The sequence below is a fragment of the Sparus aurata genome, chromosome 7 (assembly GCF_900880675.1).
Source record: "Sparus aurata chromosome 7, fSpaAur1.1, whole genome shotgun sequence".
Taxonomy (NCBI): Eukaryota; Metazoa; Chordata; class Actinopteri; order Spariformes; family Sparidae; genus Sparus; species Sparus aurata.
In genome coordinates, this window is record NC_044193.1 from 24370807 (window position 1) to 24397228 (window position 26422).

Genomic DNA, 26422 nt, shown 5'->3' on the forward strand with positions numbered 1-26422 from the left:
TATTACAGGAGCAGTTTTATTGTGTTGTTGATCAAGATTCAAGAAACTTGATGATTAAAATCACCATTTTCACAAGTAGATTTACAGGAAATACTCTGTTGATGCTGTCTTCCTGTCGGACATTCATTCATCTTGGTCGAACCATTTATGACTCTGTCAGTAACTAAGGATTATTGTAAGGTGAGGGGTTATAAGAGGTGTGGTACATGATCAGAGGATGAGTGATAAATGAATACAGTTGAGAATGAGACGGACAGAGGAGCACAAACATGATGAGCAAAGATAAAGAGGGGGCAGTGTAACAAAACTTTGGAGGGTACAAAGAGAACTATTAGGAACTACTGAAACAAGAGAGCACCAGAATGACAGAGAAACACACAGTCTATACACACACACACACACACACACACACACACACACACACACACACACACACACACACACACACACGGAAACATGAATTGGAGCGTGGTGGAGCTCAGGGAGCCATTGGTTAGAGTGAGAGTGGGCAGTACAGAGGGGCATTGTGAGACTCAGCTGCACACTGGCACTGGTACAAACACACACACACACACACACACGCACCCACACACACACACACACACACATGCGGACTCACAAACACATTCAGACACATAAATACACAATTGTAAGTCATGTTTAGAGGCATTCTGCAGAAGAGCAGGGAGACACAAATTGTGGAAGTGTGAACCACACACACACACACACACACACACATACACACACACACACACACACACACACACACACACACACACACACACACACACACACACACACACACACAGCAGTGGAAAAGGTTGCACATGCAGATACCCACTCACATATAATTACAAATTGTACAAGTATTAATTATACAGATGCACAATTAGATAAATCCTCTTTGAGACAGTAGTCACACCACCGCTGCAGTTACTACTCAGACTCCACTTCACGCTGACAAACAAAATGTGCTGTTTATATTAAAAGTTGCTACTTCCTGACGTAGAATGTGTATTTCATGTCCTCAAGGTGTGTTTGTTGTATGTGTGAGATGAAAGTTAAGTGGAGGACTCGACGTTGCCATTTCTCAATCGTAGTTACCGTACAACAGAGTTGTTTGAGTGCTGGAAGTCATTAATTTACCAGGTTTTTATTTACCAGGTACTTTTGATTAACTGACCCAACTACTGCTCTGTAATATCGGTTCTGTCTTGTCACCACTTTTTTTTTCTTGGATCTTTTTTCAGAGATGCGTTCAACTTCAACAGAGCTGTGAATAATAACTAAGAATCAGGCCTTTGCTCACTAGTTGTTAACATATGTAACAATAAAAGCCATGACCACACAATCATCAGATAGATCCCACCAGATTTAATCATTTTTGAGTCTAATGGGGTCTAAGTGCATTTATGAGCGTCTGAGTGATTGACTCAACACATACATTTTTCTGGAAACTGGAAATATCCATTTCCCCAGCTCTCAGTGGAAATCATTAGAGTACACTTCATCAAATCTTAATTCAGCCTTTTAAATAAAAGCCCTCATATTTAGTTTCAGTGGAGCTAAAGCAATCATTTTGAAGTTAAAATGAAGATTTATCAAAGCAATTGACCTCTTTTATCTGCACTTGTCATTCTTTTCATCTACATTGTACTTGAAAAGCAGAAGGCACTAATTGTGTGCGATGCAGTCGGTGAACGTCTGTCAAGTTGTGTATTTCTTTTGTTTCTAGTGTTGGACTGTAACGTGGTACCCTGAAATTCTCTTGTCACAAATGACCAGTGTTTTGCCTTTCACATAATGTTTGTTACCATCAGTCAAGTGACAAAGATTTCACAGATTTGAACGAAACAAGTGATGTTTTCCTTTGAAAACAATGACTGGGAGTGCAGTTTTCACCAGTCACGCATACCAGCGTCATCATTATTTGCTTCCTCGTGGAGAGTGAGATGGGGAGATTGACACAAATGTCACGTAAGTCCATAAATACAAGGCTGTTGTTAGCATCCAGTTAGCTTAGCTTAGCATATAGCAACTCTGGCTCTGTACGGGTAACAAAAATCTGCCTACCAGTAGCAGTATCTTAGTAGTATCTTAATATTTCAATCTGTACAAAAACCAAAGTGACCATATTAAAAAAGTGGCCTAGTTCTTTCTTATTTCTTTTTTTGACGATTTGTTCATTTGGTTCTTTTTTAAATCATTGTTAACTGAGCATCGTGACGCTTTGGCCTGATGGTTGGACAAAATAAGACATTTTTGGAGACATGACTTTAGGGAATTCTGATCCAGAGGAACCAGAGTGACTTGTCTTTCCCCATTTTTATAGTCTCTTTGTACTCTGACGAAACAGTATATACTTACATTACTACAAGAACTTTCCGACATCTTAGAGATCAAGAGATTCATGAAAAATTGAAAGAAAAACGTTGATGGTAATTACATAGATAGATAAGATACGATAACATACGATAAGAAAAAAATAAATATAATAAAATTAGTTATGTTAGCTGCAGAGCTACAGTTGCACACTATAGTCAGCTGTCTGACACAGTTACTCACTAAACCAACTGCACATTCTTGTGTGAGTCTCTTAGCCGTAATTGAAATCTTATGATGTCTAACTGTATTTGTGTTGCACACTGATAAAAAAATTGTTAGTGCTTATGAAAAAAAAAATCTAATTATACTGCCTGTAAGTCTGCATCAACAAAAAAAACAACCCAGAAGCTTGTATATAGCAGCATGAGTCAGAAATGGCCATCGCCACGGCTCTGGATATGAAGTTTTATGTGGTTTTTATTGCCGCCCAGCTTCTAAAAGTCTTCAGGCATCATATCAATTAGAAGCAGCCCATCAAAACGTCAGAGCAGAAGTTACAGGAACGAACGCTGTAGTTAAATATTGGCTCACAGTGTGTGTTTTGTTTCCCCCACACAGTGTGTAGAACAGGTCTGACTTCTGTAACACAACCACTGACTTCATGTACCAGTGTAATACCAGTAAATACGTTTAATACTGTGAGCTATGTGGACATTAATTTGAATTCAGTTTCATTGCCAGTGAACAGGACATTCAAACCAATAATAACTAAAGCAAACAGTATCAGTAATAAGTGTGTGTGTGTGTGTAAAAAGTAATATTGCGATTCTAATTTTGAATATTACAACATAATTGAATTCCACTAAAGCGTAATGCAGTTATCAGATGGGAGTCGACTGGTGCTTATTGTGTCCTGTTGTGCTGTTTTCATATCAGACATCTGGGACTTGACTTTGGCTTACTTTGACTCTGACATCAAAACTTTTAATGAATGAATCCCCTTGGGGGGATACAGCAGACTATCACGAGATCACATTAAGTACGAGGGATCACTTCCTGCCGGATTGATATTAATTATCTTTTTTGGCTTCATTAGATTAGAAAGCAAAGGGTCCTGGCGGTGGAGATGACACATTTTGTAGAGTCAGCTAAAATAACCAACGTCAAATTGGTCCTGTTTGCACTGGGAGCGTACTCTGTAACACATCTGAACCTTGGACATTAATTGAAACAGAGCCGAGGGTTCTATGTCTTTTACCCGAGCACAGATTATTAACATAAAAAGTAATTTCCAGAGCAATATCCTATGATGACAGTGTCAAGGTTATTGTAGAAAAAAACTCTACCTTTTGTACATTTCAGGGGCAAATATGTGTCATGAACACACATTACTTGGATTAGGAATTATACTCAGTGTATGACATTTGTGCGTACTTGGATTTAAGGTTGCACTGGTGGTATTTTAATGTGTAAGACAATACATTTCTTAAATCCTTGAGTGCTTGAATGACTTCCGCTTCTTTCATTCCTTTGTCCTCCAGCGCGTCTCTCTGCTCCCAGGTGAACATTTTGGTTGGACTGGGCTGAAACTCTCGTTTAATTGAAATTTACTCACATGCTGCATATACCGGGATTGTGTTGGGGATTCATTACTCATCCGGGCATTTGGTGCAAATGAACAATGGAAATCCGACAGGTGTTTTTTCCCCTTGTTTTCCTCAGTGGCACTGCAAGGGGAGAAGGGTTTTCATTGGCTGATCTGATATGAGAGGATCAGTCTCCTCCATGCTTTAAAATGTGGCTCTTTCACAGTGTTTCCTAGTAAATTAAATTGACTTTGTGCAAAAGCGATGATGATTGAGAAAATGAAGATATTACAGTGAGCTTAGAAGGTGGAACAAGATGTGCATGTAATCTCTTGTCGCCTCTTGCTGCATGTTTGTGCTGCTGCAGCTTTGGAATCAATTTGACGGCATTTACTTTAGTCTGGTAACTTCAAAATGACACAGAAATGATGCCCGGTCTGACCTATGAAGACCTAAGGCTGAATGTAAATAATTTAGCAGTTTTGACATGATGGCATCTGTGTATTGTGTTGCAGTGATAACTACCGAAGCAATCATGCTCCACACCAATACTGCAAAGCATCACAGTGTTTTCCCTGGTGTGGGACTGATTATAAAACACACTGAGCTAAACTCTTCTTCTTCTCCGTTCCCTCAGGTGGCGAAGGACGTGTCCATCCGTCTCCACAGCCAGCTGGACAGCGTGGAGAAGAAGAGGAGTCGTCTGGATCAGGAGAACGAGGAGCTGAGGGTCCGGCTGCAGGACCTGGAGGTCGCCAAGCAGGTGCTGCAGCAGGAGATTGACAAGGTAGGATCACAGTATCATAACTGTGCTGTATGGAGAAGGCCAGGAGACGCCATACCGGGTCCAGCAGTGGTAGTACTAGATTTGACGAATGCTGTTTGTGAGCATGGTAGCTGCTGCCGTGTTAGCAGTAATAGTCGTCCAATTTACCGCTGTGCTGTTTGCTAAACCCTTTTCAGTTGAACAAGATTACTATGGTCTAAATTCAGATTATAGTGTGCGTTTGCGTTTGGACCAAACGGGAAATTTTAGCTAAACATTGAGGTTCAGGCGGATCCTTATTTAGCCTGTCGACTCTTTGGCCCTTTAAACAAAACAGTGTTTACTGTGCTCAGTTTGTCTGGGAGCCTCGGGAGAGCCCATCTCTGTTCTCATCTCACGTTGACTGCACTTCTGCCACTCTGCCGCCACTCCAGGGACCTTTTTGTTATAGCAAGTGTAGCCAATAAAGTGCTGCATTGAAAGGAATAATACAATTTGATGTCAGGGCCAGCTGAAGTGAAAACAAACTAATTGGAGCTGGAGGTGGACTTCTTTGAAAGGAAAACAAGTACAAATAAATTGATGTAGGACTCGCTCGGATTTAAGCAAGGTTGACCTCTCCACCGTCTCCCCAAGGCCTCATTCTGAGAAGTCTAATCTGAGTGAAAAGCATAAAACGAGGCCCCGTCTTTCTCTCTCTGGCTTCTGCTCATTGTCTCCTCTCCCCACTGTCTGATGGGCTGTTGGTCGCGGCCTTGGCCCGGGACCAGGCCCCTGATGTGGGTCAGGGTTGGATGGATGGCTGGGTCGCTGGCAGAGGATCTGGGTCTGTCTGCCCCGGTCTGGCTGGACTGTGTGTTCTCTCGGTGCAAATGCCAGTTTGCTGTTTTCGGATTGGATGGGAAGATGGCTGGGAGGGACGCTCAATGTTTCCCCACGCTGACACTATGGCAGTTCATTTGCCTCGGCTAAATGGATGAGCGGAGAGGTTAAAGGAAGCTTTTGTTGTCTGTCTAGTTCTCTAACGATTATAAAATCCAGCGATCAAACCGAATTAACATTACATTTTTCTTTCCGACCGCGTTCATGAGCTTCGGGTGGCAATGGAAAAAATCGACATACTTCACTTCCTCCTTCACTCATCATTGTATCGTAGTGTTTTTATCTCATGCTCATATCACAGACAGAGTCTAAGATAATTGATGCATTAACCTCTTAATGTTGAAAGTGGTTGAAAATTGTCCACCTGTTATCTGGTACTTGGTACGTGCACTCGTGAAATCCAAAATGTACCTCAACACAGAAGTGCTGGAGTCCCCATTTGGCTGTACCAGTGTTTCCCACACATATATTTTACTTGGGGCGTTCCACACAGTCACCAGCAGGACTCTGCATGCCATAAATCCTATTTTTCAACACTATTCTGCTAAATGGTCAATCAAGACACCACATGTACAAATGTGGAAACAAAGTAGTACCTTATTTATACAGTTGGAGTTGATGTATTTAGTTATTTTCCGCCTGGTATATCAGCCTGCTGACTGACCAGATGACTGCCGTGCTGAGGGGCTCTCTTTTTGTTTGCTGGATGACTAAGATGGTTTCATAAGCCGTGTTTGGGTCTGTGATGCTGAGTTATGCTAACCCGTCAGTAAGGGGAATTCTTCACATAACTGATATGATTCAGGGAGCTGTGTTTGAGTGTGTGTGCTCATCCACACAGGAATGTCTCACTCCTCTGACTCGAGTACGGCCCAGAAACTGAAAAAGTGAAGGAGGGGATAAGAAAAACAAGAAATTGACCTTTTTAGAGTGACACATCAAGCTAAAAAGCCGGTAAAGAAACATGTGTAGAAAGGTTAAACAAACTGGACTTAAAGGTGTTTAACCAGAGAGGCTGAAGAACACAGACAATGAAGGCTGTGGTGATTCACAGGTGCGAAGGAGGTTTGTGAATTATTGATTGCGTTCTGGTGGTGGCTGCAGCCTCCAGTCTGAGCCGATATCGATATTCTTTACAAAGCAGAGCTATGCAGTATACCGGCTAGACCTTTCTTGTGCTGCTGCAGGCCGTCGATACCTGACTGTGAACTGGAGAGGGATTAGTTTCTGCAAACCTGACCGTGTTAATGCTTTATGCACAAAAACAGACAGAGAAATGCCAATATTCTCAATTAAAAGCCCCACAAACAAAAACAGCTATGTTTTGTCTACAGTAGAAGTGCGGCCCTTTCTCTACAGAGCTCATTCTGTACACAACCATACTGTTAGCTTTATTTGTAGCCCAGCGTATTGCTAACTCTTCAGTTGTTAAAATTGAACAGCATATGTTTACATGTTGCTATCTCGCATTTACTTTATCGCTGTCACCTCAGTTGTACTTAATAACAGCGAAAAACATGCTAGCATGGAGTAACAGCTACACATTACAGGTGTTAGCTATTTCCACATTAGTGTTGTGTACTGCTAACCCTTAATCTCTCTGAAATTAACCTACATATGCTTCTATGTTGCTGTCTAGTCATCATCTTATCATTGTTGCATGCTAGAATAATTAGCACTGTGTTAGCTACTTCTGTTGGCGAGTGTTTGCGACCATAACAGTACATGCATTTTACCTCCTTGTTTATAGTCACAGTAATTTGAGTGAACTTAATATTACAAACCTAAACATTTAAAATTTGATTAATTATCAGCTGTTTTATTAGCTCAGTAGACAAAAAACAGATACAGCTAAAGTTATTAGCATGATCAGGCTGTTTGCAGAGAAACAGGAAAGCTAGTTGGTCTACAGTAACATAAATGTCTGCGTAATGTTACTATTACTTAACTGTTTTATTTTCAACATATTATATGTTATGTTGCGTGTTAACTATCTGAAGCTACATGCTAATTGTGCTAATAGCCTTATACTCTTATCTAAACAAATTGCTTGAGTATCTCTAGCCTATATTTAACACATTGTTTGACCAACACGCACACACACACACACACACAAGCACACACGCACACACACACACACACAAGCACACACACACACACACACACACACACACCCCTCCGAAATTAAGTGGAACACAGAGAAGGGAGATGTTCTCTCTCTTATTAATTTTCTCTGTCCTATTCTCCTTTTCTCCCATCCCTCCCTCACAGACCAACTCCTCCACTCCTCCCTCGCTCACCTTCCTCCCAGTCTTTCTCCCTCCCTCCCCCGTCTCCTGCTGCTCCCATAGAAACTCGGAGGAATGCTGATGCAGGGATTTCTTAATCCTGTCTCGCTCCCCTCTTTCAAAATCTCTTCTCTGCCCGTCTCCTCCTCCTCCTCCTCCCGCTGTCCTCCCCCTCTTATTGCCCGGTCTCCCTCCTCCTTCTCCTCCTATCCCTCACTCACACACACATATCTCTCCATTTTTGTCTCTCCTCCTCCTCCTCTTGTTTCTTCCTCCTCCTCTGCTGCAGTCTTCCCCTTCCCTCCCCAGAACCATCGATCCATTCCAGCTGTTTGACCTTTGGAGGAGGCAAGGTTGCGTCTGATGGCGGGGGGGGGGAATGGGGTGGAGTTACAGGGTGGTGAGAAGGTCTCTGTGGATTTAAGAGAAACAGAGGAGGGCAAGATGGACAGGGTGCATCGTATCCAGTTGTGCTGTCATCAGGGAAGGGTTGATTGAAGGGGGTGGATGAATTTCTGTCGTCTGTTATGAAAAAAATAAATATTTGCAGACAAAAACACAAAGCATCTTCTTTCCTCTGCCTTTTGTTTACATTTTTTTCCCCCTCAGCCAAACACTGAATCTGAATCTATTTTATTCCCTGCAGCTATTATTTTTTATTCTTTTTGGTTGCCACCATTTCTCCCTTGGTTATGGTTGTGTGATCCACACTGTGTATTGTTAAGTAGACAAACAGTAACAGAATTTTTGGTGCTTTTGTTACACTCCGGTTCGACTGTACTGTTTTGGCTGTCCCTGTTCCTTCATGGATGGATGAATGCGATGGGTAGACAGAGTCATGACGGGGCAGAGAGCAGGATAAAGAGGGCCGGGTGACGCATGTGCACATGAAGTGATTGTGAGCAGAGTGAATGAAGGACGTTGACCTTGTGAAGATGGATAGAGGGATGGAAATACATTCAACGTGTTCCATTAACCATCACCCCGCGTGTCACTTGTCACTGTCTCGCTCACTTCCTGCACATGACTGAATTTCGACGGATAAAATATCTCAGTTTAATGTTTTCCGCCGTATTTGAAAGCCATGACTAATTCCGCAGTCGTCAAATGAACTTGAATGCATCAATTTGGCCAAAATGTTAATATTGTATTACCTTACGGCACAACAAGTGCAATAATTTAAAGATATAATACGTAACTCTTCTTCATTATGTCAAAAAATGACAAGTATTAAGCTAAACTTAACTTGAAGTGGCCTTTTCGAAATCAGCTTCTTACATTGAGGGTTAACATGAACACACTATTTTGTAGATTAGCTGAGTTTTGTGGATAATATTAGAATAAAGTGGAATGTTTTACACAAGCCTTGAATGTTACTTGAATGTAAGAATTTTAGTCGTAAACATTCAAATATGAACTAAGATTTTCAACAGAACGTGAAGAAATAACAGTGTTGACATTATGCCACATGTGTATTGTGTTGCAGAGACGTCTACTGGAGTTAGCGTGCTAACCAGCTAGCCACGGCCGATCTTGGTCCAAAGCTCCTGAGCTGCCCCAGTCTGGACCACTAACTAACTGCACTGCTGACTGAGCTAACTAGCTAACAGCAGCTGCCCTTTGCAGCATTTAACAGTTGCTCTAGTGATATGCAATTGGTTTTGAGTATGATGGTCGGTTTCCCATATTGCACCTTTAATGTTAGATGTTATAAAGAGCTTCAGATAAGGGGCTCCTGCTTCCTTTCGCTTCCTTCATTTTCTGCTGCCTGGTGTTTTTCCAGGAAGTGTTCTGCAGTTCAGCATGCCTCTGCTCTACCTGAGAGCGTTATTCTTATATTTTTGTCACATGTCACCCTACGTTAACCCCCATCAGTCGTGTCGACATCAGTATTGTCCTCTCGTTAGGCAGAAGGTACCCCCTCATTTTTAGATGCTCACACTGTCGCAAGCGAAACACCCATTGTATGTTGGCGCTGTGTTAGCAGCCTGGATCCTGGCACTCCTTTGTTCATAGACTGCAGGAGAAGTTGACCAAAAATGCTTTTTTTTTTTTTTTCTATTTAATTCAGCTGTGGCCACACTGCCTCAAGGTGCCTGTACACAAAGGAGTAACGGAGAGATGAAACGCTGGACAGGTAGACAGATGGAGGGATGTGAAATGGAGGAATACAAAGCAGGACGGTCGGTTGAACTTGAAGTATTCCAGAGAGAAAGAAACGGGAGGGAAGCAGTGAAATTAAGCAAGGGAGGACAAAGGGGGGAAGACAGTGGGGAGACAAAGAAAGGAATCATATGGTATAGGAGTGAGGGAGAGAGAGAGGAAGGAGAGAGGTAGAGGAGAGGAGGACTGTACCATGTGGGGTCTTGGTAGGAGGGCTGGCAGTCGAGGAGATAAGAGCCTTAATTGGAAAAAAAAAAAAAAGAATCCTCAGTGGCTGCAGGGTGAGGGGGAAAAAAGCAGCACGTCACTCACCGGTTCTCTTATTCCTCTCTGCCTCTGCTGGTGTTTTCTCCTCTTTCTTCCTAATTTTTCATTTTCAGCCTCAGTAGGTGTGTGTTCAGCCTCTCTGTCGTCCTCTCTGCATGTGTCGAATTCCCATGTTTCCCCTTGAAGGTCATTCGAGAGGGTTTCTTTCTCCTTTTCTGTGTGCGTGTGTGATTGTGTGTGTGCGCGTGTGTTTGAGAGCACGGTGATTTAGAGTTAGTCCATTGAGGATGATAAGGTCACTCTGTCTGCTCGGGCACATATACATATATAAAATGGACACTTTAATGCCTCCCCCTCTCTCTCTCTCTTTCACACACATCTTCCCATAAAACGCTGCTGTCAGGAACACACTTGACTCTCGGCGTGGCCAGCGCTCAACGCCAGAATAAGATACTGATGCGGGACGATCCTACAGAACTTTGGAAACATTCAAGATTTCTGGGTTGTCCCTCCATCCGTCCGCATGTCCGTCCGTCCCATTCTTGTGAACGCGATATCTCAACAACGCATTGAGGGAATTTCCTCAAATTTGGCACAAATGTCCACTTGGACTCGAGGATGAACTGATTCGATTTCAGTGGAGAAAGGTCAGAGGTCACAAGGCAATTTTTTTTGGCCATTACTCAATATTTCATATAAGGAAGTATAATAATATAATGTATATGATAATAATAGAATGACAGAAGAATAACACGAATGCCTGAAAGGATAAAAGTATGTAGTGAAGACATTTTGTATTCGTACTGCGGGGTCAAAGGTCGACTTCACTGTGACGTCATCATATCCTAATTGAAAAGTATGCCACAGCTCAGGAACGGCATCTTGATTGGTGCACAGAGGAACCTGCGACGCTGTAGTTCTAGATATTTGTGTCAGAAGCTATATTTCCATTCAAATATAAACCTGAATGTAACCATATTTCCAGAAAAATCACTATTTCCATTCACAAGGAAAGAAAATTAGAAAAGATTGTGGAATTATGGCACTTGTGTTTCTAAGGAAGGTAACAGTCTCCTCATCTCTGAACTGGTGTGATGTCATTTGTGTCTCCCGAGTTTTTTGCAAACATTTCTCCTCTGTCACATTTTGCTTTAATTGACACATGCACCTTTCAAGTTTAGCTTGAGCGTAAAACCACCTCCTGCAATCATTTTGATCAGATCTCCAGTGTTTCCACTCAGGTCCGATTGATTGAATGGCTTGTACAGTAAAAGCCGCTCATACTTCTGAAAATGCAAAGCCTCACCTGTGATTGGTCCTAAAATTCATGTCAATCGACGATTCATAAGCGGCCCAGTTTTTAATTTGCAGGTAATGAAGTGAACTATTAAGGGAACGGTGCATTCCTGTTCCCCAGTTACTGCTGGAGGAAGCTGTTCCCTGTTATTTCTGACTCTCAGGAAGTGCTGCCTATTGTTTGGAGCCAGTTGAGGGATGTAGGGCAAGGATAGCTGGAGACTTTGCAGTGTGTGCGTGTGTGTGTGTGTGTGTGTGTGTGTGTGTGTGTGTGTGTTAGGAAGTAAAGTAAGGGTGTTGACTCACATGCAGTTTGTCCTGCAGCGTGCGTTAATGTTCATGGCGACACGGAGCTTTTATGTTTATTCCAGAGCGCCGGTGTTAATTACGTACATGTCAGTGTGACGTCCTTCAGCAGAGGAGGGGGAGAGAGAGAGAGAGAGAGAGAGAGGGAGCAGGACTCTCAGGGTTAATGGAAGGTCGGTTAAGCTGTGAAGTTATCGTGAGAATTTGCTCGTGAAATCAGGGTGTTTTATATTTAAGGCCGAAATCAGCACGCAATGTTGTGCCTGTGGCTGTTTTCGCTTGTTTTTTTTTCACCGCCTTCTTTTTACAAGCCGAGTACACTGGCCATCCTTGAGCCCGCAAAAAGTATGGAGGATTTTAAAACTGGTGACTTTTAAAGAATGAGAGGAACAAAGTAATACGTACACCGCAACACTATTTTTAGGTTAAACACATAATTCTGTCCGTGCATGACACTGCCCTAGGGTTTTTTAGGCTCTCGGTGGTGATTGATGTCAGTGTGGCCCCAATGGTCATCAGAAGATTTCACAGCAGATCACAAAACGCATGCCCCTTTCCCCGAAACTCTCCATGAGTAATGGGAATTCTTCTTATCAGGACGTCTGAAATGTGATTTTTTTTTTCTTCTGTCTGCCTCTCACTCACCGAGGAAGACGGAGGCAGAGCAGCACAGTAGACTACACGCTGAGCAGTGACAGAAACAGGTTGTAAAAGGGACGAGAGGTGTGAAAATGTGTCGTTACCAGGAGAAATACAGGAGAACTGTGACCCTGGGAGGAAATGGGAAGAAAGGTGGTGAAGACGGGAGTTTTCCCAGGAAAGTCGGAATTGTAATAAAGGTTGGCTTAACATAGTCAAAAGACGTGCCACACTGTACGCTATTTTCAGGATAGGTTAGGCTCTAATTCATAGTGTGAAAAATGTCTTAATCTAATCCAAGAAATGAAAAAAGAAAGTAATCCTATTATCGATTAATCGGTAATCGGTTGATTTGCCATTAAGTCCAGGCGATGTCTTTATACGCTTTTATTTCTGACCAACAGTTCAAAACCCAAAGACCTTCGATTTACTGTCAGATAGGACAGAGAAAAGCAGGAATCTCTCTCATTTGAGAATCTGAAACCAAAGAACATTTGCCATTTTTCCTTGAAAAATGGCTGAAACAATGAATTTTCCGTCATTCGTAAACTTGACTAATTGAGTAATGCCTATGTAAATATACATAGACTTCATGCTGCTCCAGAATTAGAGAGTATTCTCAGCCTGTGATCTTAAGTTTTGCTGTTTGAAAGAAGTAACTTGAAACATCGACAGGTATTTTGGGAATGTTGGAGCATCTCTCGAGATGTTATAAAAAACTTAAATAGTGCTTTTGGTGATGTAATCCAGCAAAACAGTGAAGTATCCATCATTCAGTCCTTTATTCCCTCCATATCTACTGGGTCGTGACACCCGCGTTATTTCCCCCGTGGGCGAACTCTGGCCGATGGGACACAACGAAGAGCCGCATGTTGTCTGCGGGGATGTAAGTGCTGTTAAGTGGGTCAGAGCATCAAAGCAGCCCGGGTTTAAACTTAGCTTTATCTGGGTCAGAGTGATTGATTAGAGCCACGATGGTCTTAGAAGAACAGAGAGAGAAATCAGCCACGTAGCACCGCCACCCGCTCCACACCGGAGGCGCTCTGATGTGTGTACGTTGGCGAAGAAGACAGTCGGATGAAGAAAAAGTTATTTCTAAGAGTGGGGGGGGGGGCGGGGGGGTCGACAGATGACGACGATATTCCTCAGAGTGAGAGAACCTGGTTTACAGAGGTTTCACCGCTGCTGGTCGGAAGAAAAGTCGGGAGATGGGAAGGAGGCTGATGAAAGGAAGGGGTATTTGTGGGGAGGACGAGCTTGGTAAGAGTGGAAGGGGAATAAGGGAGAGATCGAGAGTAAAGGGAAGCGATTTGAGAGAGAGAGAGAGTGAAAACGGTAAGATACAGATCTGAAGTGAGCGAGACAGATGGGCTGCTGTTTGGAAATGAGTAAAGGAGAGTGATTTAAAAAGATGATGGAGAGAAAATGAGAAAGAAGAGACAGCTTGTCACCACCGAGACATAAGTAAAAGATGAAAAGAGAGATAGACCAAGAGGGAAAAAGAGGCACGAGGACGGAGGTGGGGAAAGACAAAGGGAGTGTTGCCGGTAGAGTTTCTGGGTCGACTGGAGCTTCACTGGTTCCAGTGGGACAGACAGAGGTCACACACACACACACACACACACACACACACACACACACACACACACACACACACACACACACACACACACACACACACACACACACACACACACAATCAAACAGAGAGTAATGTGCTTGTGCTTCTGTATGACACACATATTGTAGGGCACATACACACATACTGTAATGTATAGGGGAGCAGAGAGTCCTCTGGGGAAGTCAAGGCCTTGAAGACGCGCGCACACACACACACACACACACACACACACACACACACACACACACACACACACACACACACACACACACACACACACACACAGCAGTAGAGAGGCAAACCAACAATAGTACATCACTGCTGCTCCTTTTATATCAAACAGAGGGATGAGTGATGACCAATTGGAATAGCAACATTGCTGAAACAAACCAGTTTGTATAAATATAATCGGTGTTTCTTTAGCTTTTATGATGGAGAGACAAAAGATGCATTTTTGATGCATTTTTTTCCAGTTTAAAGGTGGAATATATAGATTTTGGGGAATAAACTGAATAAACAAACTGACCCTAAAGGACGACACACTTTCATCCCGTTTTAACTTGGAAACAAGCTTATTTGAATTTTTTACGCAGCCTATACAAGGCAGAAATGCTGTATGCAATGCAACTACGATCAGGATACGATAATCAGTACTTCACTGGAACAAACGATACAACATTCTGTACACAAAGAAAGAAATGTCTTCATGCGTAACGTTTGCCGAATTAACAAGCAGGCACAAATAGTTAAGAATTGAGTGTACTCAAAGATCATTTTGAGCTGTTCCAACAAACTGTCAGGCTGAACCCAACCCAGAGCACAGGCAGAGAGCAGCCTCTTGAAATTCAGAAACACAAACCACACAGTCTGATTTACACACACTCTCATATCATATCCCGCCATCAGATATATTTGCGATGACTTACGAAGCTCCTTCGTTGCGATGGCGCTCTTATACGCAGATGGTTAGCATTGTGTTTGCCTCCGCCTCGTGTTCCCCTCTCCTCACTGCCAATATTTGTGCTAAATTTTTCATCAGCAGAGCATCTTTTAAGAGCCCAGAGGGGGTACAGAAGTAATTTCATGCCTCAGTAGCTGGAACACAAGAGTGTCTGAGATGCCCCACGTACTGAAGGGACCCTGAACTGTACGTGGCACTGGTGGAGACACTGGGAGGTGACCGGGGAGTAATAAGACTGTGAAAACACAAGGAGTGAAAGAGGAGAGGATCAGAGGGGAAGGAGGGAGGGAGGGATGAAAGTGTAGACACCATTTAGTGATGGAAACCCCGCAGGGATCTTGCTGAGGGAGCCAAACACTAACAGCGTTTTTTTTTTTTTCTTCAGTCCACTCAATGTGTCTGAGGTGTAAATTGGTTTTATTTGGACTCAAGATGATGTTTGCACTTTGATTATTTCGTCCAAAAGTCAAAGATATTCAATTCACAATAATAACAGACTGAAATGTTCACTTTAAAGAAGCTTCAAGCTGAGAATAGTTGGTCAGTTTTGATCAATAAAGCACTACAATCAATGAACTGTTGTCAGAATTGATAGATTAAGTAATTTAAAGGAAGGATAGCTTGGAGACAAACAGTGAGGATAGAAGGCAGTTTAAAGCTTGTAACATAGCAGATAACTGCTCACCTCTGACCGGTGGATACTTTCTCTGAGTGCTAATGCATTAAAAAAAAAAACGACTCCTAACAGCTGCTGCATCGCTCTCATCAGGTGTAAACCTCACCTCATTGAGATGTCACCTCGTTAGAAGCTGAGAGGAACGCCGCTCGTAGGTTTGACCCCTGCGCATTTTTCTTAACCATGTCGGACCGGTTATGAAAAGGTTTCGTAAAACGTATAGCTTGTCGTGACATCACTGCCATCATCTGTTGATTTGATTTCCATTGGTGGTTGCTCAAGGACAGAAGCGCAGAAGGGTGCCACGCAAATGTTGGAAAATGTCAAACATAATTGTTCCTACCTTTTCACTGCAACAGGTGGAACACTGAAAGCTTCACTTTTAGACCATAAATATCATAAGGTGGCAATCTGCTCCTTTGGACTTCTGAAAGTTTATATAAAAAAGCACAGAATAATTCTGTCTCTATCCAGGTGAAATGTTTACGTCATTGTCCATTTGAATATATCTGTAGTCCTACTGGGAATAAGTTTTGCTTGGCCAAAAACTGATAAGCGGACTCATAGTGGCATTCCAAAAACCTCTAACAAAAACAATTGTGACTTTATTGTCACCTAACTCCTCATTTTCTCCTATCAAAGTGCAAAGTCAACCTAAATTTTAATTTAGGTACATGCTCTAACGCTCAAGAAGCGCATCAGTGTTCTCAAACTGTCCAGTGCAGCAACACTATGTCCCCCCTCTGTCTGAAACAGTCTGTTTTAGCACCTGTCTCTTTAAGGTCCCCCCTCCTGAATACCCAGTCTGTTCTCATTGGTCATCTCACACATGCATGAGCCAGCACCGCTCATAGCAGCAGAACAGCTGTGCTAAATCAATTCTAATAAATAGTGCAAATATTTGACTCTGTTATGTCACAAAGTCACAGAATTAAAGACTGACGAAGCGTTTCAGGAGCAGTGTTTTCTGTGGGAGAGAGGAGCATCTGTTCGTGCGGACTTTGACCTTTTTCATTTTCAAGATCTTTGACATGCACAATAACATATATAACACACTGAAAAAAACAAAAACAGTCTCCTTTAAAAAAGTACAAGTGGAGGTGTACAGTCTGTTAAAGTGGTTATCTTGGAGTTTTATATTGTTATAGCATCAAAGGTCCCTTTTTAGTCCAGTCGGGTCTTTTCTTCTCTCTCATATTCTTGACTGACATTTTCAATAACAACACTATCAAATAAAAGAAACAGCTTGTCCTGTAATCAACAACAATTTGGATTAACCTGAAATGGCATTACCATGGCAACCAAATTCCTGCTTGAGTGTGAGAAGCAGCTCAGCATTTCCCCAACTCTTAAATCTGCACGCGATATTTCCCCACATTTGTGCCGTATAAAGAAGAGGTTGTAAAGGATGGATCTAAAGGGGAGACGGGCAGTAGATTCACTCAGTGATGGATATTGGAGGTGTTAGGCAGCTGTATGTCCAAAAGGGACGTGCTCAATGGAATCAACAGGAAGGAAAAGGACACGGTGGGTGAACAGACACCTGAGGGGTTGGTTGGCAGAGGACAATAGTGTACATAAGAGCAGATGGATGGCGGAGGGAAGGGGGGGTGCCCACACTCCCCCACCCTCCCCTCTCTCTCAGCCATTAGAGAATCCGTAGCTGTTAATAGCTGGCTGAAGTGCAGCTTATCTCACCTGTGGGGACAAATTGGGGTTTGCTAAAAAGGTTCCACTCTGATCTCTGTTGGGAGCCATTGTGTCTGGAGACACACACACACACACACACACACACACACACACACACACACTGGACACATACTGTGTGTGTCCTTTTGTGTACTGAAAGTGTCAGTGTGATGATCCATTGATTGTCTCGTATATGGACCATATAGATCCAGTTTTGCTCCCTTGACATCAATTCATGTGCTCTACTTTCCTTTGTGTGTGTGTGTGTGTGTGCGTGTGTGTGCGCGTGTGTGCGTGTGTGTGTGTGTTTTAACATTTTTTCCTAATTTATATGAAAGTATAATTGTGTTTGTGTCAGCCTGCCTGAGTGTGTGTTGCTGTGATGCCGAGCAGCTCTCAGCTCATGAATAAAAGATGAATTATACGTTGTGATGTCAGTGGTGATCTGCTCAGCAGACCGTTTATGCTGCCACCGTACCCGGGCTCTGCTGTCTCAGAACAATCTCAGTGCCACCACACTACCAGCAGGGATCTGTATCTATTACTGGGTTAATCGATCTCTCGGAGCTGTGGTTTTTTGTCTTTCAACAAAGGTTTTCATTCAAAGTTCTGTGTGGATTCCGTTTAAAACTTTTCACACAATAAGGTCTTTTTAAAGAGCAGGTGTAGATCATAAAACTAACGATGGTTGCATTCCATTTAGCTGCTTCAGTTTGAGGGTCCTGGTATTGTTCATCCTGACGTACTGTCACATTGTCCTGACACTTGAATAGAGCGAGAGAGAGTCAGCGTTGATGTTATAACACCTGTGGCTCTCATACTATAACAGGTCAGAGTCTCTGCTGTAAACATTCACATATTTGACAAGCAGAACTCGGAAATGCAGGCATGTATATTGAATGTCACAAGGCCGACAGTCCACAGGTACGCTTGCAGCTCTGTCAGGCTGTGTGTGGGCATCTGAGCAGGATTGTAACGTGCCCACAATGACAAAGCTAACATTGCTATCATTCTTTCATATAAGATCAACCATGTTCACCATATTAGCTTAGCATACTACCATTTGCTAATCATGACTAAGCACAACGTTTAGCAGATACTAAGATTAATGTTTTTTGAATTTACAATAATTTCCCTCACACAGCAAGCATATATCCACATATAATGAAAGTATAATATAGTTAATTTAAAAAACACTTTAATATACAGAAGGAGTTTGACAATGCGTGCATATGTATTGTCATTTTGCTTGAACATTAGTTCTGAAATATATTAAAGTACATTTTTTATAATACATAGGCAATGTAAACTGATACATTTTAAAAACATCTATTTCTTAGAATATATTTTACAATTACTACATGTTACTTATTAAAAAATACGTTTTGGAAAACGGATGGTAACATTTTGAAGTATTTGAAAAACTGAAATAATTACTATACATTATTTGTCAATATATAAAAAATTTGATATATTGTAAAATACAATGCAAGTACATAATTAAGTTTATGTTTACGTTTAAAGTGTAGTCATGAAAGCCTTTAATCTAATAAAGCTAGAAGGTTTGTATATGTTAGATCTTCATATATGGAGACATAATCCATAGCATTTTCATCTCAAGTTGGAAAGGTCGAAGGTCAGTTGACCGACAATGTCGATAGGATTCATTATCTATGGACAATGAATATTTTTACCAAATTTGACTCCAATACATTCAATGGCTTCTGAGATGTCTCAGTCTGGACTAAAGTGACCGACTGACGGTTCATCATTGACCTCTTTAAATCCAAAATGGTTTAGTTACTTCGCACTTTGGTCCTTCAGAATGATCTCTGTGAGTTTACTTCAGGTCAGTAGTGACAAACATTATATGTAATGTCATAAACTTGTCTTTACTGACATTTACTCACATTTAAATCATAATGAACACGTCACACAAATGATACTAAATCCTAAATATTTCTTTCTTCTTTTTTTATTTCTTTCCACTGTGGGTTTGAGTGCAAACGCCCTCCTAATTTCACCGTGACATTTATTCATTTTCCCAGTGTCGCATAAATGAAACGTCCCGGGATGATTGTTAATCTGCTCTGCAGACAGTGCAGCAGCTTCAGCCCGTCTGAGGCTTCACTGCTGGTTTCTCACTGTCGAGCAGATAAAGCGAGGAGGCTGGAGGCAGCCGAGGTCTCACCGTGTGCAATCAATACGGGCATTTAAATGTTTTAAAAGGGCCGAGTGCCTTTGCATTTAATGGCTTCACACTTCGCTAAGTGAAGAGACCACACTTGCCAATGAGGCCCTCCGGTGTAGAGCTGCGGGCACAAAACCTGACCATCATTATCATCCGCTGCCTTTGTGATTCTGGTGCTTTTTTTTTAAGAATATCGGATCTCGCAATGTTACATGAGCACTTGTTGTGTTTAGACGTTCCCCTTCATAAACAGGTCTACAAGTATCAGCTTGGTATGAGCGAGGAAAACCTCCATATTCAGCAGGTCATCACGGTTTTGGTGGTTTGGCTTTTATTTCCTTGTTGAAACACTGCTGTTGACCTTTTCTTTGCAATTAGATGAGACATAAGACGGATATTCCGATGATTTATGGCGCGCAGAGTTTTCTGCTGTTTGGATGATAGATGAAGTGGCCCGCACGTGGTGTTCATTGATATTCCCGCACAGTACTGGCTGCTCTAACTACATTACAGGTGTAAGGTATTAAGCTGTGTACACCAGCGGCACACAGAATCCCAATGTTTCCGCTCTGTCCGGTCTGATATCACTGCGGTGGTTTGAAAGCCGACTGGGAAGTTTTTTTTTTAATACTTTAACTTCAAATGAGGGAAACGCTGCGATCACCGACTCTAATAAACACCTTCAGAAACCACTGGAGGAAGTCTGAACTGCGAAACATTGCGACGTGAGTTTAAGAGTTCATGCCTCTGACAACCAGCGCATTTTGAGCTCACTTTTTCCAAACAAAGAAAAGTCTGTTATGGCTGCCTTGTGCTGACATTTCTTGTGACTTACCCACAGACACAGTGAGCGATGAGCTAATATCTGCTGATAAATGCCGAGCTCCGAACAGTCACATGACGACAGGTTGCACGATTTTATAATAACGAGCACAGATTTCTCCACCAACAGGAGCAGATTCCCCCTGAGAAGACTTGACTGACCCTGTTAGTGTTTATTGCCAGTGGGTGAGGGGTTTATGTGCTAACTGTGGATGATGGATGAGGAGGTTTAATGTTGATGGATAATGAATGTGAGCTCTGCTGTGTATTTACGTCGCTCTGCAACAGCAGCACTACTCGGCTGCACGGCGAGGAGATAAAGACGGGCTGCAGCGGGACACGTACTGTACCGGTGTAGGCTCGCGGTGTGTGTGTGTGTATTCACAAGTACCCTCGTCCCTCTTCTCCTCCCTGTTTCTCTCCTTTTCCCTTCCTCCTCCACTCCTCCTGCCTCATTCTTTCCATCGCCCCCTTCCCGGGCCCAGAGTGAGGCTGTGTGACATCATCACCGCGCTGCCGCCCCTTGTTGTGATGTGGAAGTGGAGACGTGGAAAATGACTAGCTGGCACCTCCCGCTGATGCTAGTCTGGCTGCAGCGCTGTTACTATGGCTACATATGGCCGGTGTGGTTTGTTGCTATGGTTACCACAGCAGCTGTGAGCCTGTCGGAGACTGTAGATGGTTTCAGCGGATGAAGAGGACTGTGATGTGAAATTAGATCACAAAATGCTTGATTTCTACAGAAATGATTATGTGTTAGCAGATAGGTAATTCCACAACATAAGATAAAACGAGCAGGTTTAGAGGCGTTTTATTGGTTTAATTCATTCTTCACCTCTGGAACTTATAACTGTGATAAAATATCTACACCTAAGCTACATTTACTAGCATTATTTCAGGGCTTTAGAACACATCTGATGCTGAAGTCGCTGTATTTTTGCGGCAGAGTCAGTAGGCGGTTATTTTTACCATGGGGGGATGACTCAATGGGAACGCCCGATGAAAAGAGAGTGCGGCTCTTTAAAACTCATGAGATACTCTTTTGGTTTCTGTATTTTATTAATACCCCCACCCACTCCGTAGCTATAGAGTTTGGAGACTATTATAGATCCGCAATGAGGCTGACAAAAGAGCGGTACTGAGAGAAACTGATTTATCAATAGGCAGCACACTAAGAGCCTCAGAGCCATGCTCGGGGGGCCGTAGATTCTAACCCGCAAAAAATCTCAGTCAGATAAAGGATCAGTGAGTCAGGCAACATATTCAAGTAAACAACCCTGTCTGTTTGTTCAGGAAGTGAGGACCCACATGCAAACACAAGGAAAGGTAGATGATGAAAAACCAAAAAGAGAGCTTTGAATAAAGAAGCTGAAATGCAAATTATAAAAGCAGTAACTCCAATACACTAAAGAGAAAAGCATAAACTATACTCACAGGGACCAAAACCAGGAACACTGAGGACACATGACGAGCAAACAGGAAAGAGCAGAAAAGGACTGGAGAATAGATGTGAAATGGCAGAGGTGACACGGGGACGAGGACAGACAGTGAGTGAGGGAAAAACACAGACTTAGATACATCAGGAAGGAAAGGCTACTGTGGGACAGGAGGACAGGGAGTGTAAAAGAGAACATGAGGATGACACCTACAAAATAAAACAGGAAATAAGTGAACTAACAACTCAAAACCATGAGACCCCTCTGCTTATCAAACCGTCTTCTGCAGGATATAAGAAGGCCTTAATTTCTCTAAAGGCTAAGTCAAACATGACTAATAGAACACGAGGTCATTAGTATTACACTAACTTAGTAAAACAGTGGGTGAGCTTTGTCCTGTATCCAATTAAACCTCATTTCTTCATACATTCACATGTAACATTCACTTAGTTTGAACATAAAAACAGGCCGAACTTTGGAGAAATGTCAAAGGATTGGAGTGGAGAAGCGGTTGGAAGGTTCAAACAGCCTCAGTAGTGCCATTATAACTAATGTATTTCATTACATTATTATTACTTAACTGCTTCTCAGGCTCCTCCGTCTTTTTATGTCCCCAGCAGTGATTTCCTGATAGAGAAGCTCTGAAGCCGGAGCCCCGGGGCTTGTTGTAAAGTGTAAGAGTTACGCCATGATAAAGATGATCTCCTCACGTGTCACTTCATAGTATTCCAGTTGTAAGTGTTGCATAATTCACAGTCCCCGCACTTCCGTCGTGTTGTAGATCATTAGCATGAATCAGTGCTGCTGTGTAGGTTCTTACTCTCCTCTTTCTCTCTCCACCTTTTACTACTTCTCTTTTCCTCCGAGATGTAAATCAGTGCATCTCTCTCAGTAGCAGGACGTAGGACACGGGCTCAGACAGAGTATTGATTTTAGTATTTATGCACACAGGTTGTACAGGGTTTGAAATGTACGTCTATAAATCTGTGGTGAAGTGGTTTCTCGTCTTTTTGTTGCTTCCGTCTTTCCCTACGTACCATGCAAGAATGTTTCTATCTTTAGCCCAATTACACATGCAACCTGGTTCTTGGTCAACTCGCATGAGTGTCATAACCAGTGCAGAGCAACCCGGTTGACCTCGAAATCAGATTTAGACGAAATGTTAAAGATTCCTGGACTTCGGCCATGTTTAAAACAGGTTACTGTGTCATGGAAACATCTGGCCTGCTTTGACATTTTTTGCTGCTCACTCGGACTCACTTTTCATTTCAGGGTGTAAAACACTGCAATGATTAACAGGAAGTATTCTTACATGAATATATGATAAGTATGTTTGAGTAAGGTCCTGGATGATCCTTAGCTGCTGCTCTTATTGGCTTAGACTTAGGGCTGCAAGTAAGGGTTATTTCTGCTTCTAAAAGTTCTTTAAAGTTAAAAATGTCAAAGTCCGCACCGACAGAAGCTCCTCTCTCCCAGAGAAAACACTGCTCCTGAAACTTCTCACTGGTAGACCCGCCTATAATTATGCGACTTTGTGACATCGCACTACGTCACAGAGTCACACAGGTGCATTGTTTCTGTCTAAATGGATAGTTTGGCGCATAAAAAATGAATTTAGCGCATCTGCTATGTTGTTGTTAGTGGTGCTGAGTCAGGCATGTTTGAGCTGTCCAATCAGAGTAGACGGTGTATTCAGGAGGGAGGGGCCTTAAAGAGACAGGAGCTGAAGCAGAGTGTTTCAGACAGAGGGGGAATAGGAGTAACCCAAAATGAAAATGAGCATTCCATATCTTCCATATCGCAGGGTGTCAAGTGTTGGTGCAAACAGTTTAACCCGAATGCGAACTCAGCCACACAGTGTGAGTGGAAGCAGCTCTTCCTCCTCCCACCCACAGTACATCAACTGTGTGCTCTATATACATCAGTCTGATCACAATGTCTACTCTGCATCTCCTCTTCTAGCTGTTGGATTATGTAACTGGGATAAATGAGCAGGAACAAAAGCACATCGTCTCCTCTCCCTCCCGCTGTGCTCCTCTGATCACACTGATGATGACCAGGTTACATAAAAGAAGCTGAGCTGTCTCGTCTGCTCGGATCAGAGGGACGAGCCGACATCCAAGCGAACACGAACATTTCTGTTCTGTCGACCCGCATGAGGGAGGCGGCACTCATTGTGTCAGGTTCATGAAACGTGAGTTTAAATCCGAGCAGGTCTCGAATCAATTCTGATTAAATCAGGAGACATTTCTCACCGTCTAAAACCTCTTTTTTGGCTTCAGGGTGACTGTGGCTGCAGTCGTCGGGGCTGAAATTAGATTAAAATTAAATTCTGAACCTCTTTTGAGAAACAATAATAATAATGATAATAAAAGGATTAAAAGTTGAAGAAATTCTTCTTATCTTATCTCACTTTTAGACCGAAAACCTTTTAGGATTTTGCTGTAATATATGTAAAGACATCTTACTGTCTGATTAATGAGACATAGATTTGAAATTGTGCTCGGTACTTAAATCAAACTTATTTCTAAATATAATCCATTGATATTGTACCTTAAATACACATTCAGCTGAAGCCTTTTCACTTTCATTTTCTGTTAGATATTAATGGAATATTAATACTTATTTATTAATGTAGAATACAGATCCCAAATGAGACCAATAATTCAAAATGAAGGTTATTTTGTAATCTTGACCACATTAGTTTCTCAAAGAATTCCTGGACAAAAGCTATCACGTAAACATTGATCATCGGCTAATCACTGAATTTGCATGACTTTTCTAAATGATGAAAACCCGATGTGGGATGATTATCATCTAAACTCGTCCGTCACGGTGTTTGTAACATTTCATTAACTTTCACAGACAGCTATTATCATTGTTTCATCACACTATCTCTCTGTTAGAGGCTGTGATAATTCACTTGTAACACAGCGGTGAGCCTTAACCAGTCACCCAGTGCAGAAGCAATGACTGGCTGGTTAATGGGGCAGAATGGAGCGGTAGGATATCTGGAGCTCGACTGAGCGGAGAAGAGGAGCTCTAATGTAATCACACACTGACTGACTGGTTTGGAATAGACAGCAATAGAGGGATTATCATGCGGTGGCCCCGGCGCCGGCGGTGGTGGTGGTGGTGGTGGCTGGACTGATTGTGCCTGAAGAGAATAGCGCCTTCAAGGGTCCCTGTGTTAACAACTGCAGAGGAGGGGGAGGAGGGGGAGGGGGGGGGGGGATAAGAGGTAGAGGAGAGAGAAGAGGAGAGAAGACAATAACTGAATTTTACTGCATGATGCTTTTTATAATCCCAGTCCAGAGCGCACATATAGCAACAGGGCCGGCTGCAGTGTTATATTTGTTAAATGATCCAATAAATATTGATGACTATCACGACCACAGAAACCACAACAATAGTTTGGACTCAACGGCACGACACGACACAGAGGTAGGCAAGGTAACAGTCATTCAGCGGGGGCAAAAAAACAGGCAGGGATCAGGCAGAGACCAGGTCGAAGGAAAACACGCAGATGATTGAAGCCGCAGACCAGTGTTCGAGACTGTGTTTCAATATTTGTAAGGGTGAAACCTCTGGATACTTTTAAAGAGACATCTAGACATCTGACAGCTGTGTTTGTGGTGACAAGATTCACAAATGATGTTGGAAACACAGGCAAAACATTATGACAGTCATTTGAGACATTGTTATTCTTGTTACATCATGGCGCCATCTTCAATCAATCTTTTTTCTACATTTTATATCAGTTCACATGAGTCACCCGTGTTGATTTGGTGGGAAACCTGCAGGATCGCCTAACCGCATGAAAAAGTGTTTTCCCACGTTAACTTTTCATCTTATCAAAACTCTGTAGCAGCAAAAAGTTGTCTCACTTTCCTATCACAGCATAATGAAAGCAACCAGCAGTGCATTTAATTCCCTCCCATTAAAATCTACAACTTACAATCCATCGAAGCATTCACAACATTGATCTCTCTATCCTCTCGCCAATATTTGGATTGAAACAAATCGAGAGTCTGGCGGAGGGGGAATGAAGATGTGGAGAGAAAATGAAATGGGACAGGTGAACAGAGGGAGTGAAAATCAGTGGACTGCAAGAGAGAGAGAGAGCAAGCGAGAGCAAAGGATAAGTGGAAAAACGTGGAGACAGAGCCAGCCCTGAGGTACGGAGGGGGGTGAGATGGAGGCGGCGTGGGTACGGAAAGACAAATGGGCGGAGCTGGAGGGGCGAGGAGGAACTGCGAGGCTAAAATATGGTGATGGAAGCGTAAAAGATGGAACGTAAGAAGGACGAGAGGCATGTGTGAGGTGGTGTGGGATGGACATGCTCAGTGGACGGGGTGGCTCTGTAATCCCACAGTAAGAGAGATTTATCTCCGTCCTTTTGTAAGAAGGTAGAGGACACCAGTGGACCATTATAGAGAGCTCAATGTCTTCAGGAGACTACGGCCGCACTGGAAAGAGACTGTGATGATTTAGAATTTGAGAAAGTT

At 42.6% G+C, this 26422-nt stretch overlaps 1 protein-coding gene across 3 annotated transcripts in view; it reads left to right on the top strand.

Moving 5' to 3' along the window:
• Positions 1-26422, top strand: part of mtcl2 (microtubule crosslinking factor 2) — a 103298-nt gene that overhangs the window by 16846 nt on the left and 60030 nt on the right. For all 3 annotated transcript variants that reach the window (XM_030422228.1, XM_030422229.1, XM_030422230.1), the window contains exon 4: positions 4549-4698. In XM_030422228.1, the coding sequence (XP_030278088.1) occupies positions 4549-4698 (150 nt within the window). The remainder of the gene's footprint in view (positions 1-4548; positions 4699-26422) is intronic.